Genomic DNA, 15,290 nt, shown 5'->3' on the forward strand with positions numbered 1-15,290 from the left:
CAGTGCCTACCACATGGTCAGTGCTCAAGAAATGTTCATCATTCTAAATATTTGTGTAAAAATGGAGGAGATCCTAGTCAATGGGAGAGAGATACAGTATTGAAGAATACATTTATTCATTCATGTGTTCATCACAGCCTGGTGCCGGGGCTAAATTAACATAAGAGACCTGGTCAGGGGGGACACAATAGCCATTCCCCTTTGCTATAATAATAGAAGCTAGTAGGTGACACAGGATTGCCCAGCTAAGGACTGCACTTCCCAGCATCTCTTGCAGCTAGATTGGTCATGTGACTATGTTCTGGCCAATGAGGTTTAAGGAAAAGTGATCTGGGCATCTTGTAGGAGTTGTCCTCTGAAGGACTAAAGTGTGGCTTCCCCTTCCCTCATCCTCCTCCCCTTCCCCTGAGCCACAATGTGGATGGGATGTGGGGGTGAGCCCTCTCCAGCCACATGGCACAGAGCACCAAGGTCAAGGTGGGAAAGGCTGCCCAACTCCACGGGGATGTAACACCCCAGCCCTGGGAGTTTTACACACAGACCACAATCATGAGAGAGACATCAAGTTCGGTTTATTTAAGCAGCTGTATTTGGGGATTTTACATCACAGTAGCCCAGCATGCATGATTCCAGGGTGCTGAGTCAAGAGCAGGAAGCAGAGGGAGCTCAGGTATTAGGAAGCAGTGACAAAGCTGAGACAGCACAGGGGACATTCACACACCTTGATTTCATGAAACTCTAACACAGGCAGAGGAACGAAGGTGCAATTTGGGTCAGGTTTCAAATGCTCAGGAGGAAATTGGGAATCAGAGTCAGGGTCATCCGGTTCCAAGTAATAGGTGAAGCAAACACTTGGCTGGAAGGAAAGAGAGCAGAGAAGAAAGAAGAGAACATTCGTGTCACAGTAATGACATTTTGGGGTCAGATCATTCTTTGTAGTCGGGGGGGGGGGCATCCTGTACATGGCAGGATGTTGAGCGTCATCTCTGGCCTCTACCACCAGGTGCCGGCAGCACCATTCCTTTAGCTGTGACAAAGAAAAATGTTCCAGACACCGAAGGTGTCCCCTGGGGGATAAACTGCCTTTGGTTGAGAATAGCTGCCTCATCCCATACTTCTGTTCTTGTGGTGGGGGAAAGGAGCACAGGACCCGAAATGAACCAATCAGAATGCTCTCTGTTTCTAGATTATTTGGTTCATCTACAGTGTCGCCCCACTGATATCTCATTAGTTAGTTCCATGGGGAAAACAAAAATCAGAAGTATTCAGTGGAGAAAAGGGACAAGCATCTCAGCTGAGTGGAGCAAAATTCGTATCACCAACGATGGCAGACAGACCTAGGGTGCATCTAGATGTGATGTTCTGATAACGACAGGGCATCACTTAGGTGGTATTCCAGAGATCATAGCTTATCCTGAATGTCATTAGAGGGACAGCATAAAAAACAAACAAGGAAAGAAATGAAACAAAACAGAACCAAAAAAGCAATCAACATTGTACGAGGTGTGACTCTGGTCTTCAGACTCCTCAGGGTCATAAGAGGCAAAGAAAGACTGAGGGGATTTTCCAGCTTAAAGAGACTAAAGATACATTACTATGCAGGCTCTAACAGGAAAGGCGTTCTTGCGAGCTCCGCTCCTGCCTGTTAAGAATCCCAGAGACAGAGCACATGCCTTATTGGCCAAGGTTGAGTCAACGTGCCCTGCCGGGAACCAATCATGGGGAACCTTGGCATTGCCGGCTCTGATTGGTCAGGGGCATACCTGGAGCTGGTCTGAGGATGGGATCAGATCCATCCGAGGTGCATAGAGACAGGTGGTCCCCCAAGAAAAATCAAAGGTGTTAGCAGAAGAAGGAGGAATGGTATCCAGGTGGACAAATTCATAGCAGCCTGCCTCAGCAGGGATCGTTCCCTAATTCATTCCTCCATTTAATCAGCCCACCTGTGTACAGTGCCTACCGCTGGTTACATCTGTTCTATGCACAGGGATATGTCATTGAACAACAGAGCAGGGTCCTGCCCCCCACCCTCACAGAACTACTCTAGTAGTGAAGACAGATGATGAACACACAGATAGAAGGTATTCTCTCAGGTAGCAATAATTACTCTGAAAAAAATTCAGCAAGGCAGGGGGTTAGATCCAGATGGGGAGGAAGTGTCCAAGGGAGGCTTCATGGAGGAGGTGACATTGGAGAAGAGGCAGGAATTAGGAAAGAGAAGGAGGCAGGAAAGAAGGCAGCATCCTCAAGGAAAACCATCCCCCAGAGTATGGGGCCACATCCCTGGGGGCACAGGGGCACCTAGCCACCCAAGGGTCTCTGCTGGGCAGAGAGGCTGGCAGATGTGCCTGAGCTCTCAGAATCCAGGGGCTTCTGATGGAAGGGAGGAAACAGGCAGGCTTACCATGGGGCAGATCGGCAGAACTCTGAATGACAGTCTTCCCTTCATTCCAGTGGACTTCTTTCGTGGTTCATCAGGGTTCTCAGAAAGCAGGGCTGAGAGAGGAGGAAAGACTCATGAGGCCATTTTGCCCTCTGAGGCTTGAGGAACCCAATAATAATAACTTCATCATAAAATCATTGACAAGAACTAATATGTGTTAAGTACTTGCTATGTGTCAGGCACTCTTTTAAGTAATAACTTAATAACTCTGAGATGGCTACTATCATCCCACTTTAGAGATGAGGAAACCAAGGCACAGAGGTTAGGACACTTGCTGGAGGTTGCACAGCAGCGCCTGCAGACATGCATTAAATTGAATCCCGAAGGCCCACAGGGAACAGAGAGGGAATGTCAGTGAGTGAAGGGGCTGGGGTAAGACAACAGGGTCTCTGGAGATGGTGGCACCCTGGGGAGCCCGTGTCCAGGAGGAAGGGACAGCTGATATGCAGCTGCCTGTGGGGATGCCTCTCCAGAAAATTGTCTAGTTTCCCCACAGAAGACAGATGTCTTGATTTAGAGTGAAATCCCCTGATATTTCAAAGCTACCAACAAATCCAGATATTTTCTTAGAAACTCCTACACTCCTGCTGGGAATGGAAATCCGCCTCTCTACCGAGGACCATTCAGTCAAACTCACCAAATTACAAATGCACATCCTCCTTTGATGCAGCCATTCCCCCTTTTAAACATATTGTCCAGGGTGTACTCCCCTGTGTGCCATATGACCCAACTATAATCTTATCTCTACTTGCATTTATTGTCTTCCTCAAAGACTGGGAATAACCCGCATGGCCACCTGCAGGAACCAGGTTAAATAAACTACAGTACAGGACAGACAGACCATGGAATGCCAGACAGCTGGAACACAAACTTGTCATCTTGTGGGGAAGAGTCCCCAGGATGGACAGGGGACACAGAGCTTAAGGTCAAAGACCCCGAGGCCAAACGCTTCAAATCCCAGCATGAGCTAATCATTCATCCCTGTCACCCCTCAGATTTCCCATCTGCAAAATGGGGCAATCACTGTCCTTACCTCACAGAGTTGTGAAGCATGAGTGATTGGGTGCTTGGAAAGCACTGGGACTGGGACTGGAAGATACCAAGTGTCAGATCAGAATTAAATGAAAGAAGACAAAATAGGAACCGGCAGTGGCATATAGAGTACACACAGTACATCAGACATAAATACATAGTAACAGATACACATCCTTGTCTGTATGAGTGAGCATAGAACATTCTGGAAGATTGGACAAGAAGCTGGAAAGTAGCTACCTCTGGTAAGGGAGTATGTAGCTTAAAAAGTGGCCTGTATCTTGTTTTGTATGATGGTTACACACAGCTATAGATGTGATGAAACACAAGTAAAAACACACATGGATTGTGCGAATATCCATGGGCTAGTTTTGATGTTGTAGTATCATCATATAAAATAAAGATACTGGGGGAAATGGGATGAAGTGTCCATGGAACTTCTATGTACTATTATGGCAACTTCTTGTGGATATAAAATTATCACAAAGTAAGACGTTTCAGAAAGGAAGCATCACAACAGACCCAGAATCCCTCACTCATGAGACCAAGCCACCAGCAGGGTCCACAACCTACCCCACTCTTGCCCATCCCCTCAGCTAAATCCTTGGGTCAGGCCTCCATCATATCCCAAACAAATGACCTCGTAGCCCCTAGACCTGGCAACTGGATGCAGGGGCAGTCCAGGCAGGTGACCAGATCACAGAAAGGAGCCCAGATTGATTCCAGCTCCCAGGAGACCCAAGAGACACCCCTGCAGGCTCTGAACAGGGGAGAGACAAGACCCACTGACATGAGGGGATGTCGGGGATGTTCCATCCTGGATGCCCCTCAGGGCCCTCCCTTCCCAGGAAGAGCCAGTGGGAGATATTTGGGGTTGGGATCAGTCTTCAGGGTCAACCCTTCCTCATCAGGTCTCCCCGAGGGGCCCTCCCCACTGCCACCTGCGCACAGTTTTCCACCCCATGTGTGTCTCACCTCCTTTCTCCGGCGGCTTGGTCTGCACCGCCTCCGTTTCCTGGCCCTCGATGGTGCTGAGAGGTAGCATCGTGACACCACAGGTGTTCCCTATGGACAGGAGACCAGAGCAGTCAGTGCCTGGGCTGGGCACCCAGATGGCCCGGGTGTGAACCCCAGCACTGCTCTCAGGTGTCGGATGGACTCAGACAGCTCTATCTCCTCCCCAAGTCTCCAGGTCCCCAACATCCAAGGGGAAGTGTTGGCAATGCCTGCCTCTAGTGTTCTTCCAAGGCCCAGTGCATGATCTGGGGAGAGCATATGGCATGACGCCTGGCAAGGGCAAGGGCAGGGATCATGGGTCTGGTGTTTATGCCCCTTTAAGAAGAAGGAGAAATATCTTGACACAAAAAGCTGGGACCCTGAAGGTGAATAACAGTTAACTGGATATCAAAAGGGCCTGTGGTGTCTGGCATGTGGCAGGCACTAAATAAGTGCGCTCACGGTTAGCATTCCCAGTGCTGTATTTCAGGGCTGTCCTAAAGCTACATTGCAGCTTGACCAAATGGTTCAGACCAGGACCTCACTTCCCTGGCCTTGGGACCCCTTCTGGTACAGGATGCTTATGTGATTACCTCTCAGGACGGCTGTAAAGATGAGGGGACCGGTCCACAGACACCTCACCACAGCCCTTTGGGAGGGGCCAGCACTGCAGCAAGGGTGCCTAGCAGCAGGCTCAGCTGTGGGGTCCTGGGACCCCGCCTCCACTCCAGCTTTACCCTGGGCAGGGCTTGGACCAGTGTGTCTGGAAGGGGTGGGCTGGGGGGGTTCCAGGCTGCCAGTCACTTGTCAAGAGATCTCAAGGATTAAGTTTGCCAGATATAACAAAAAGACATTACAACAAATACACAGCAAACTGAGATTTGAATTTTAGATACACAAATCATTTTTTAGTATAGCATATCCGAACACTGCCTGGGGCATGTCTACATAAAAAGTCATCTTTTATTTAGTTTTCTAAATTATGTTGAAGTATAGGCAAGTCCCATGAAATATTTGGAACATACTTATACTAAAAGGTAATTCATTATTTGTCTTAAATTCAAATTGAAGTAAGCATCCTGTATTTTACCTGGCAAGCCCCGATTCAGGGGTTTTTTAACCTCTTGTGCTGTCAGCTTTCCCGTCCATGAAAATGAGGAAAATAAATGATTAAACATGAGGATTAAATATGATTAAATACACACACACACACTCAGAACACACTATCTGGTAACTTAGAGTCAAACCTCTTCTTTGAAGCCTTTTTAAGATGCTTAAGAGCCATCACAGACTGTCACACATAATCGTGCAAATTTAAGTGCATCATAGAGTGGGACCAGCCGGCCAGGTACACACACACAGAAACGCACGTTTTCAGATGAACACTGAGGAAACCAGGGCATAACGACACACCGACATCTGCAGACACACTCCAGGGAAATCTGAGACCCCCACTACTCAAGCAGGCAGACCTGCTTGTCAGTACTGAACGCCACATTCACAGGCAATCCTGCACACGCGCGCACACACACACACACTCACACACTCACACTCGGGACACACAAAACTGCAGATGCACCAGCTGAAATTACACATCACCCTCCCACACAATTTCCCTCTGGCTGACACCCAGGGCCCATGCCCCCGAGGCTGCCCCTCAAAGATGCGCGCCCCAAACAGGCTCCCTGCCCCCACCCGCAGCACGCAGGCGCACAGAGGCGCTGGCGGCTCAAAAGCTGTTTTCCAAGCGCGCTTCTCTGCGAACCTTGTTATTCGTTCTTAGTGAACCCCCAAACCTTTCCGGAGGAACTCCCCGCTCCTCCTCTAAAACTGCTCTATGGGCTCCCCCCAAAGTCATGTTCCTATATTTTTATTCGGCCAGTGAGATAACCGAACCCCTGACACCTAACTGGCCTCTTAGGTGTGAGACCAGCCCCCATACCTCCCGCCTCCTCCATCCAACTACAGAGTCCCCCGTCTGCCCGTCCTACCCCCTAAAACCTCAGGACCAGGACCCGGGCTCCTCCTCCACCTGTCCTGGACGGAGTCCCCGCCACCCCTACTACTGACACCCCAAACTCCTCTGTCCCTTCCACTCTTCCCTCCTCCCAGCGGCCAGAGAAATCCTCGGACCTGGAGTCGCCCTGCGACTCGGAAGGGTCTGAGCATCCTGGCCGCCCTCAGGGGAGACGCGGGTTCATCAAGGGGCCCCACCGCGGGCACCATCGGGTCTCAGGGGCTCCTAGGCAGCAGCTCCTGAGCCCTATTGCCCCGAACGCACCGGCGCATCCTGGCCAGGCGGCCCCGCCCTCCCCGCAGGGACCCCGCAGCGCCATCCGGCCGCCCCCTCTCCCCTCCCCCCCGACCCCGGCCCGCGCTGCGCCCCCGCCCGGATGGCGCAAACCCTTTACAGCTGCGGCCTCGGGACTGACCTCCGGACCCGGCTTCTGGCTGGGCCGCTGGGCAGGAGCGGGCGGGCTTGCTCAGCGCTTGTTCTTGGCGCCCGGGTAGCGCTGGCTCCGAAGATGTCCAGGGAATCTGTGGACAAACTCGCAGGAATGAACAGAGCTGAGTGTCTCAGCGTCACGCAAAGCACTCCCCCATCCCGGGCCCCAAACAGAAGTCAGGTGGTTAAAACAGTCTCTGACACCAGCACAGGTGTCTGAGTGTTGGCTGCAATTTTAGTTTTAGGGAGGAGGGTCGGGGGCCTCATTCGTTAGAGGAACCAGTTAAGGAGGTCGCCATGGGCAGGTTTTAACAGAATGAGAATCAGTTATGCAGGTAATAAGGGTAAGTACTGTTTCTAAACTTCTTATTTGAATATGAGGAAATATATGCCGCACACACCTAGAAAGACATGTACGTAGCATGTACACTGGACCCAAACACAAAATATCTTTTATATACTGTATTACACTCACAGTAGTTCAAGAGTTTCCCTCCTTTTTCTAAACATTCTCACACTTTCACCCGTATTGACTTCAGTCTGGCATCTATTCAAAGCCAGATCAGTCACCTTTGTTGTCAAGGATGTCATGGCGAATAGTTTACCCTATCTGGACCATACAGGCTGTGTCACAGCTACTGGACTTTGCAGGAAAGCAGCCCAGACCCTACCTAAGGATGGACGTGGCTGTGCTAATGAGCCCTTATTTACACTACAGGCTGCGGCTGGATGGCCAGAGTCTGCCCACTCCTGACCTAGACAATTTTCTGTGCCAGCTCCTTCAGTAGATGAAGCCAAGCTGCTCTCTGGCAAAAGGGCAGTTTGAGCAGAAATGTGAACAGATACACTTTGTTGTTTTTCTTTTAAAAAGGAAATACTTTATGAAGATATGGATCCTGAGAATGAAAAGAGTGTAATATAAAAACAGCCATTGAGTCTTGATTATGTACAAAATTTGAAATAACAACCTTAAGAAAGCTCTCATGAGCCTTGGGTTTCTCTCCTATACATTGGGGATCATATTAGTTCCTATTTCTTGGACTCTGGTGAAGGTTACACGAGATCATTAAAGTGTTCAGCTCCATACCTGACAGGTGGAAAGTGCCCAGGAAATGTTAGCATTTATCCAACATTATCAGCAACCGACTGGTTAATCTGCCCCAGGCAGAGGGGGGTGTCCTGCGGGCAGGGCACTGGCCACCCTGAGACTCAAACTGCCCAGAGGACCGTGCATGGAGCCAGGAGTCTCCAAGAGCCATTGATAAGATGCTCCATCTGGCTGTGCTTCTTCAGTGTCTCACAGCACCAAGCCCACAACCTCACTTTCTGGGGGCTATGCTCTGTGATAATTCTGATAGCCTACGAGATCTAAAGCAGTCCTGAGACAGACCCTTCTGTGACCATAGAAACATTCTGTACCTGCACTGTCCAGTGCGGTAGGTACTGGCCACATCTGGCCACAGAAACCTGCCCTGAGCGGCTGAGAAACCGTGTTTTGAATTTTTTTTAAGATTGATTCATTTACATTGAAGTAGCCTCATGCAGTTAGTTGGTGATTACTGTGTTGCAGAGAAAATTATACCTGAATTCCTTCTCACATGCAACACCTCGTGTGCATCTAGATGTGATGTCCTGAGAAGGACAGGGCATCGCTTAGGTGGTATTGAAGAGATCATAGCTTACCCTGAATCTCATTAGGGGGAATGGGTCAAAACAACAACAAAAACAACAAAATAAAAAGCCATCAATATGGGGCAGGGTGTGACTCTGGTCTTCAAAATCGTCAATGTTGTAAGAGGCAAAGAAGGGCTGAGAGGCTTTTCCAGCTTAAGGAGACTAAAGATACATTACTAAGAAGCCTAGATGAGACCTTGTGTAAGAGGAAAAAGAACGTCAAAAAGACATTAGGTATTAAACTAACACACCAGGAATATGGACGTTAGATTAGATGAAAGAGCATGTAAGAGTTAAAAGCCCAAATGTTACAACAGTCTCACACTTACCAAAGAGAATATTCTCTTTCTAAGGCCATACACACTGAGGGATACATATGTATATTATATATAATGTATATGTATATTATATATATATGAGAAAACATGCAAATAGAAAAAGTGTTAACAATTGGTGAATCTGGATGATCTTTGTACTGCTTTGCAAAATCTGTGACTCTTACATTTTTTTTCTAATAAGATTTCTAGAGAGTCCTCCCTGGGACTGCTGCAGGCACTAATAGGAAACGTGTTCTTGCGAGCATCCTCACCCTGTGCCTCCCCTGACCTCTCCCCATGGCCCCCATGGTTCCCCATCAGGGCTGCTCCAAACTCCCCTCCCACCTGTTAAGAATCCCAGAGACAGAGCAGATGCCTCATTGGCTAAGGTTGAGTCACCTGCTCAGCCTGGAACCAATCATAGGGAACCTTGGCATTGCTGGCTCTGACTGGTCAGGGGCATACCTGGAGCTGGTCTGAGGATGGGATCGGATCCATCCATAGTGCATGGAGACAGGTGGTCCCCCAAGAAAAATCAAGGGTGTTAGTAGCAGAAGGAGGAATGGTGTCCAGGTGGACAAAGCCACAGCTGCCTACGCAGGAGGGACCCTTACGTAATTCATTCCCTCACTTAATCAGCCCATGTGTATACAGTGCCTAACGCTGGTTACATCTGTTCTACACACAGGGGTATGTCATGGAGGAACAGAGGAGGTTCCTGCCCCCAAGCACTACTCTAGTAGGGAAAACAGATGATGAACACACAGATACAAGGTATGCTCTCAGGTAGCAATAATTACTCTGAAAAAACTTCAGCAAGGCAAGGGGGTTGGAGAAAAATGGAGAAAAAGTGAGCAAGGGAGGCTTCACGGAGGAGGTGACATTGGAGCAGAGGCAGGAATTAGCAAAGAAAAGAAGGCAGGAAAGAGGGCAGCATCTTCAAGGAAAACTATCCCCCACAAGATGGGGCCACAACCGGAATGAGAGATGGACAAAGGGGCACCCAGCCACCCAAGGGTCTCTGCTGGGCAGAGATGGTGGTGGATGTACCTGACTTCTCAGAACCCAGGGGCCTCTGGCCAAAGGGAGGAAACAAGCAGACTTACCACAGGACAGAACGGCAGGACTCTGAATAACATCGTTCCCTTCATTCTGATGGGCTTCTTTGGTGGATCATCAGGGTTCTCAGAAAGCAGGACTGAGGGAGGAGGAAAGAGGCATGAGGCCATCTTGCCCTCAGAGGCTTGAGAAACTCAATAATAATAAAATCTTCATCATGAAACCACTGACAAGAGCTAATATATGTGGAGTACTTGCTTTGTGCCAGGCATGTATTTAAGTATTTTACATGTATTATCTTTTTTGGTTCTTCATAATAACTCTCTGAAATGGCTACTGTCATCATCCCACTTTAGAGATGAGGAAACCAAGGCACAGAGAGGTTAGAACACTTGCTGGAGGTTGCACAGCAGCACCTGCAGACATGCCTTAAATTGCATCCTGAAGACCCACAGGGAACAGACTGGGAATGTCAGTGAGTGAAGGGGCTGGGGTAAGACAACAGGGGTGTCCAGGCCACAGAAAGGAGCCCAAATTCATTCAGCTCTCAAGAGATCTCTGAAGGGTCTGAGCAGGCCAGTGACAGGACCTACTGACATGAGGTGATGTCTGGTGGTTCCATCCTGGGAGCCCCTCAGGACACTCCTTTCCCAGGAAGAGCCAGTGGGAGATATTTGGGGTTGGGATCAGTCTTCAGGGTCAATACTTCCCCATTAGCCTTACCCTGGAGACCCTCCCCACTGCCACCTGCGCACAGTTTTCCACCCCACGTGTGTCTCACCTCCTTTCTCCGGCGGCTTGGTCTGCACCGCCTCCGTTTCCTGGCCCTCGATGGTGCTGAGAGGTAGCATCGTGACACCACAGGTGTTCCCTATGGACAGGAGACCAGAGCAGTCAGTGTCTGGGTTGGGGACCCAGATGGCCTGGGTGTGAACCCCAGCACCGCTCTCAGATGTCAGGTGGACTCAGACAGCTTCATCCCCTCCCCAAGTCTCCAGGTCCCCAACATCCAAGGGGAAGTGTTGGCAATGCCTCCCTCTAGTGTTCTTCCAAGGCCCAGTGTGTGATGTGGGGAGAGCGATTGCCATGGCACCTGGCAAGGGCAAGGGCAGGGCTCATGGGTGTGGGGTTTATGACCATTTAAACAATGAAGAAATATTACCTTTTTAAAAAATCTTTTTATTTTATATTGGAGTATAGCCGGTTAACAATGTGACAGTTTCAGGTGCACTGCAAAGTGACTCAGCCATACATATACACGTATCCATTCTCCCCCAGACTCCCCTCCCAGCCAGGCTGCCACACAACATTGAGCAGAGTTCCCTGTGATATACAGTAGGTCCTTGTTTGTTATCCATTTTAAATATGGCAGTGTGTACATGTCAATCCCAAACTCACCAACTATCCCTTCCCCACTGGTAACCGTAAGTTCGTTCTCTAAGTCTGTGAGTCTGTCTCTGTTTTGTAAATAAGTAAAAATGAAAAAATATTATGCCACAAAAAGCTGGGACCCTGAAGGTGAATGTCAGTTAACTGAGTATCAAAAGGGCCTCTGGTGTCTGGCATACAGCAGACACTCAAAAGGTGCACCTCATGGCCATCATTCCTAGTGCGATATTTCAGCCCTGTCCTAAGGCTACAAGGCAGCTTGACCAAATGGTTCAGACCAGGACCTTGCTTCCCTGGACTCAGGGGCCCCATTCTGGTACAGGAGGCTTAAGTCTTAAGTCTTAAGACTGCCTCTCACGACTGCTGTGAAGACGAGGGGGCCGGTCCACAGACCCCTCACCACAGCCCCTGGGGAGCGGCCAGCACTGCAGCGAGGGTGCCTAGCAGCAGGCTCAGCTGTGGGGTCCTGGGGCCCCGCCTCCACCCTAGCCTTACTTTGGGCAGTACTTTGTGCAGTGTGTCTGGAGGGTGCACTGGGGGGTTCCAGGCTTCCAGTCACGAGCTGAGAGACCTCAAGGATCAAGCTCGCCAGATTTAACAACAACAAGATTACAAGAAATACACAGCAAACTGAGATTTGAATTTGAGATACACAAATCATTTTTTACAATAAGGATGTTCAAACACTGCATGGGTCATGTCTGCATAAAAATCATTTTTTATTTATTTTGTTAAATTATGTTTAAGTATAGGTAAGTCCCATGAAATATTCAGGACATATTTATACTAAAAGGTAATTCATTATTTATCTGAAATTCAAATTTAAGCAGGTGTCCTGTATTTTACCTGCAATCCCTGATTCAGGGGTTATTTTACCTCTTGCGCTGTCATGAAAATGAGGACTATAAATATTAAGCCTGAGGATACAATATGATTAAATACACACACACACTCAGAACACACTGTCTGGTAACTTAGAGTCAAACCTCTCCCTCTAAGCCTTTTTAAAGAATAAGACCCATCACAGACCCTCACACATAATCGTGCAAATACAAGGTGCGTCAAAGAGCGGGAACACCCGGCCAGATAGACACACACACAATTGTTAGAGACATACATTTTCAGAAGAACACTGGGGAAACCAGGGCATGACGACACAAGCACACCTGCAGACACACTCCAGGGAAACTCAGAGACCACCGCCACTCAGGTGGGCAGGCGTGCTTGTCAGTACTGAATGCCCTCCTCACAGGCAGTCCTGGACATGCACACACACACACACACACACACAACCGCCCCGCGCTGCGACCCCGCCGCATGGCGCAGACCCTTCAGAGCTGCAGCCGCGGGACTGACCTCCGGACCCGGCTTCTGGCTGGGCCGCTGGGCAGGAGCGGGCAGGCTTGCTCAGTGCTTGTCCTTGGCGCCCGCGCAGAGCTGGCTCCGGAGATGCCCGGGGACGCGGTGGACAAACTCGCGCGAATGAACAGGGCTGAGCTGCTCAGCGACACGCACACCCCCCAACCCCCGCCCGCAAACACAAGTCAGGTGGTTAAAACTGTCTCTGACACCAGCACAGGCGTCAGCGTGTTCGCTGCGATTCCGTTAATAGTGGGGAGGGTCGGGGGCCTCTTCGTCCTCGTTCGTTAGGGAAAGCAATTTAGAAGGTCGCCCTGGGCAGGGTTTTAGTGGTTGAGAATTACTTGTGCAGGAAATAAGAGTACGTAGTATTTCTAAACTTGTTCTTCGAATATGAACAAACACACACCACACACGGAGGAACACATGTATGCAGCCTGTGCCCTGGACTCAAACACGAAATATCTTTTACGCTGTGCATCACAGTCCCCAGAGTTCACCATTTTCCCTCCTTTTTCTAACCATTCTCACACCTCCACCCGTATTGATTTCAGTTTGGCATCTATACGAAGCAAGGTCAGTCACCTTTCTTGTCAAGGATGTCATGGCAAATACTTTAGAATTCTGGGCCATCGGGTCTGTGTAGCAGCTACTCCACTTTGCATGAAAGCAGCCCAGACGTTAGGTAAGGAATGGGTGTACTTGTGGCAACAGCCCTTATTTACACAACAGGCTGTGGGCTGGATGACCAGAGTCTGCCCATCCCTGACCTAGAGAATTTTCTGTACCAGACCCTGGAGTAGATAAAGCCAAGCTGCTCTCTGGCAAAAGGGCAGTTTGAGCAGACAACTGAACGGGCATGTCTTTAAAAAAAAAGAAATATTTTATGAAAATAATATTGAAAAAATATTGTAATATTGAATCCTGTGAATTGAAAGAGCGTAGTATACAAATAGGCACATAGTCTTGAATTTGGTAGAAAATTTTAAACGATAGTGTTTTGAAAAAGCTCATGAGAGCCTCGCTTTTATCTCCTATAAAATGGGGATCATATTAGTTCCTATTTCCTAGGACTCTGGTGAAGGGTAAATGAGATCATCTAGGTAAAGTGCTCAGCACCACACCTGGCAGGTGGGAAATGCCCAGGAAATGTTAGCATTTATCTACATTATCAGTAACCGACTGGTTAATCTGCCCCAGGCAGAGGGGTTGTCCTGCCGGCAGGGAACTGGCCACCCTGAGACTCAAACTGCCCAGAGGACCGTGCATGGAGCCAGGAGTCTCCAAGAGCCATTGATAAGATGCTCTGTCTGGCTGTGCTTCTTCAGTCTCTCACAGCACCAAGCCCACATCTTCACTTTCTGGGGGATACAGTTTGTGATAATTCTGATAGCCTACGAGATCTAAAGCAGTCCTGAGACAGACCCTTCTGTGCCCATGGAAATGTTCTGTACCTGCAGTGTCCGGTATGGTAGCCCCTGAGCACATTTGGCCACTGAAACTTGCCTGGAGAAGCTGAGAAACTCTGTTCCGAATTTTATTTATGTTTGACTCCTTTACGTTGAAGTAGCCATATGAAGTTCATGATTACTTTGCTGTGGGCAAGAAAATTAAAATGAATTCCTTCTCAAATGCAGTTTCCCATAGTATCGCTATTGACATTTGGGGCCAGAACATTCCTTGTGCAGGGGCTGTGCCTGTGCATTGGGGGAGGTGTAGAGGAACCTTGGCCCCTGCCCATTAGAGCCTAGTAGCACCACCACGTTGGACCAACCATAATATCCCTACATTGTGGAGAAGTTCCAGGAGGGGCAGTGGAGTATCACCCCAAATGAGAACGTCTGATCTACCAGAAAACTTCTGAGGAGAAATGAAGGAAAATTCCACCCACAGAGGTTCCCTCATTTTACCTGCACTGGGGGGGTTCGCATGCATTCCAGCTAAAGGCGCTTTCACACTGGGAGAGTTTACAGTCTTTTCCAACATGAATTTTCTGGTGGTGCGTCAGGGAGGAGACCTGCCCGAAGGACCCCACCTTTGGTGCATGCACACGGCTTCCCTGCTATGTGGAATTTCCCGTGATTATTAGGAGTTGGGTCTTCGGGGAAAGCTTTCCCACACTCAGGACACCTGTAGCGTTTCTATCTGGGAAGCGTGCTCTGATGACTCTGAACACTTGGCATACACAGGAAGTCTTTCCTCATCCCTCACACTGATAACATATCCTCCCAGAGACTTCTGACGCTTGAGAAGGGCCACCTGGCAGGTGGAGGCTCTCTCACATTCCTGGCTTCCCTCCCAGGTGCCTGGCTGGTGAATCCTCTTGTGTTCTGACAGGTGGGAGCCGATGCAACTTGGGGATATGATCACAATCCTGCATTGTGGTAGGTTGCAAACATGGCCCCAGTTTTTTTACCCTCCCCCATGTCCAAACCTGTTGCCCCCTAAGTGCGTAGTGCCCTCCTCTTCTGAATTTGCACTTGGCCATGGAATTGCTTTGGACAAAGGGATGCTGGCAAAATGTGATTCAAGCAGAAGCTTGAAAAGTACTTGTGAAATTGGTATTTGTTTCTCT

At 49.1% G+C, this 15,290-nt stretch overlaps 1 protein-coding gene across 1 annotated transcript; it reads right to left on the reverse strand.

Moving 5' to 3' along the window:
• Positions 1-620: 620 nt before the first annotated feature.
• LOC112407812 (uncharacterized) lies at positions 621-12,814 on the reverse strand. Its single transcript, XM_024757236.1, has 7 exons — positions 12,713-12,814; positions 10,749-10,838; positions 10,015-10,106; positions 6,904-7,009; positions 4,451-4,540; positions 2,405-2,496; positions 621-856 (listed from the first exon to the last, which is right to left on the reverse strand). Exons 2-7 carry the CDS (start codon positions 10,816-10,818, stop codon positions 674-676), a joined length of 633 nt encoding a protein of 210 aa, XP_024613004.1. The 5' UTR covers positions 10,819-10,838; positions 12,713-12,814; the 3' UTR covers positions 621-673.
• Between the last annotated feature and the right edge of the window lie 2,476 nt (positions 12,815-15,290).

This window comes from Neophocaena asiaeorientalis, unplaced genomic scaffold (genome assembly GCF_003031525.2).
Source record: "Neophocaena asiaeorientalis asiaeorientalis breed wild unplaced genomic scaffold, Neophocaena_asiaeorientalis_V1.1 scaffold1132, whole genome shotgun sequence".
Lineage (NCBI taxonomy): Eukaryota > Metazoa > Chordata > Mammalia > Artiodactyla > Phocoenidae > Neophocaena > Neophocaena asiaeorientalis.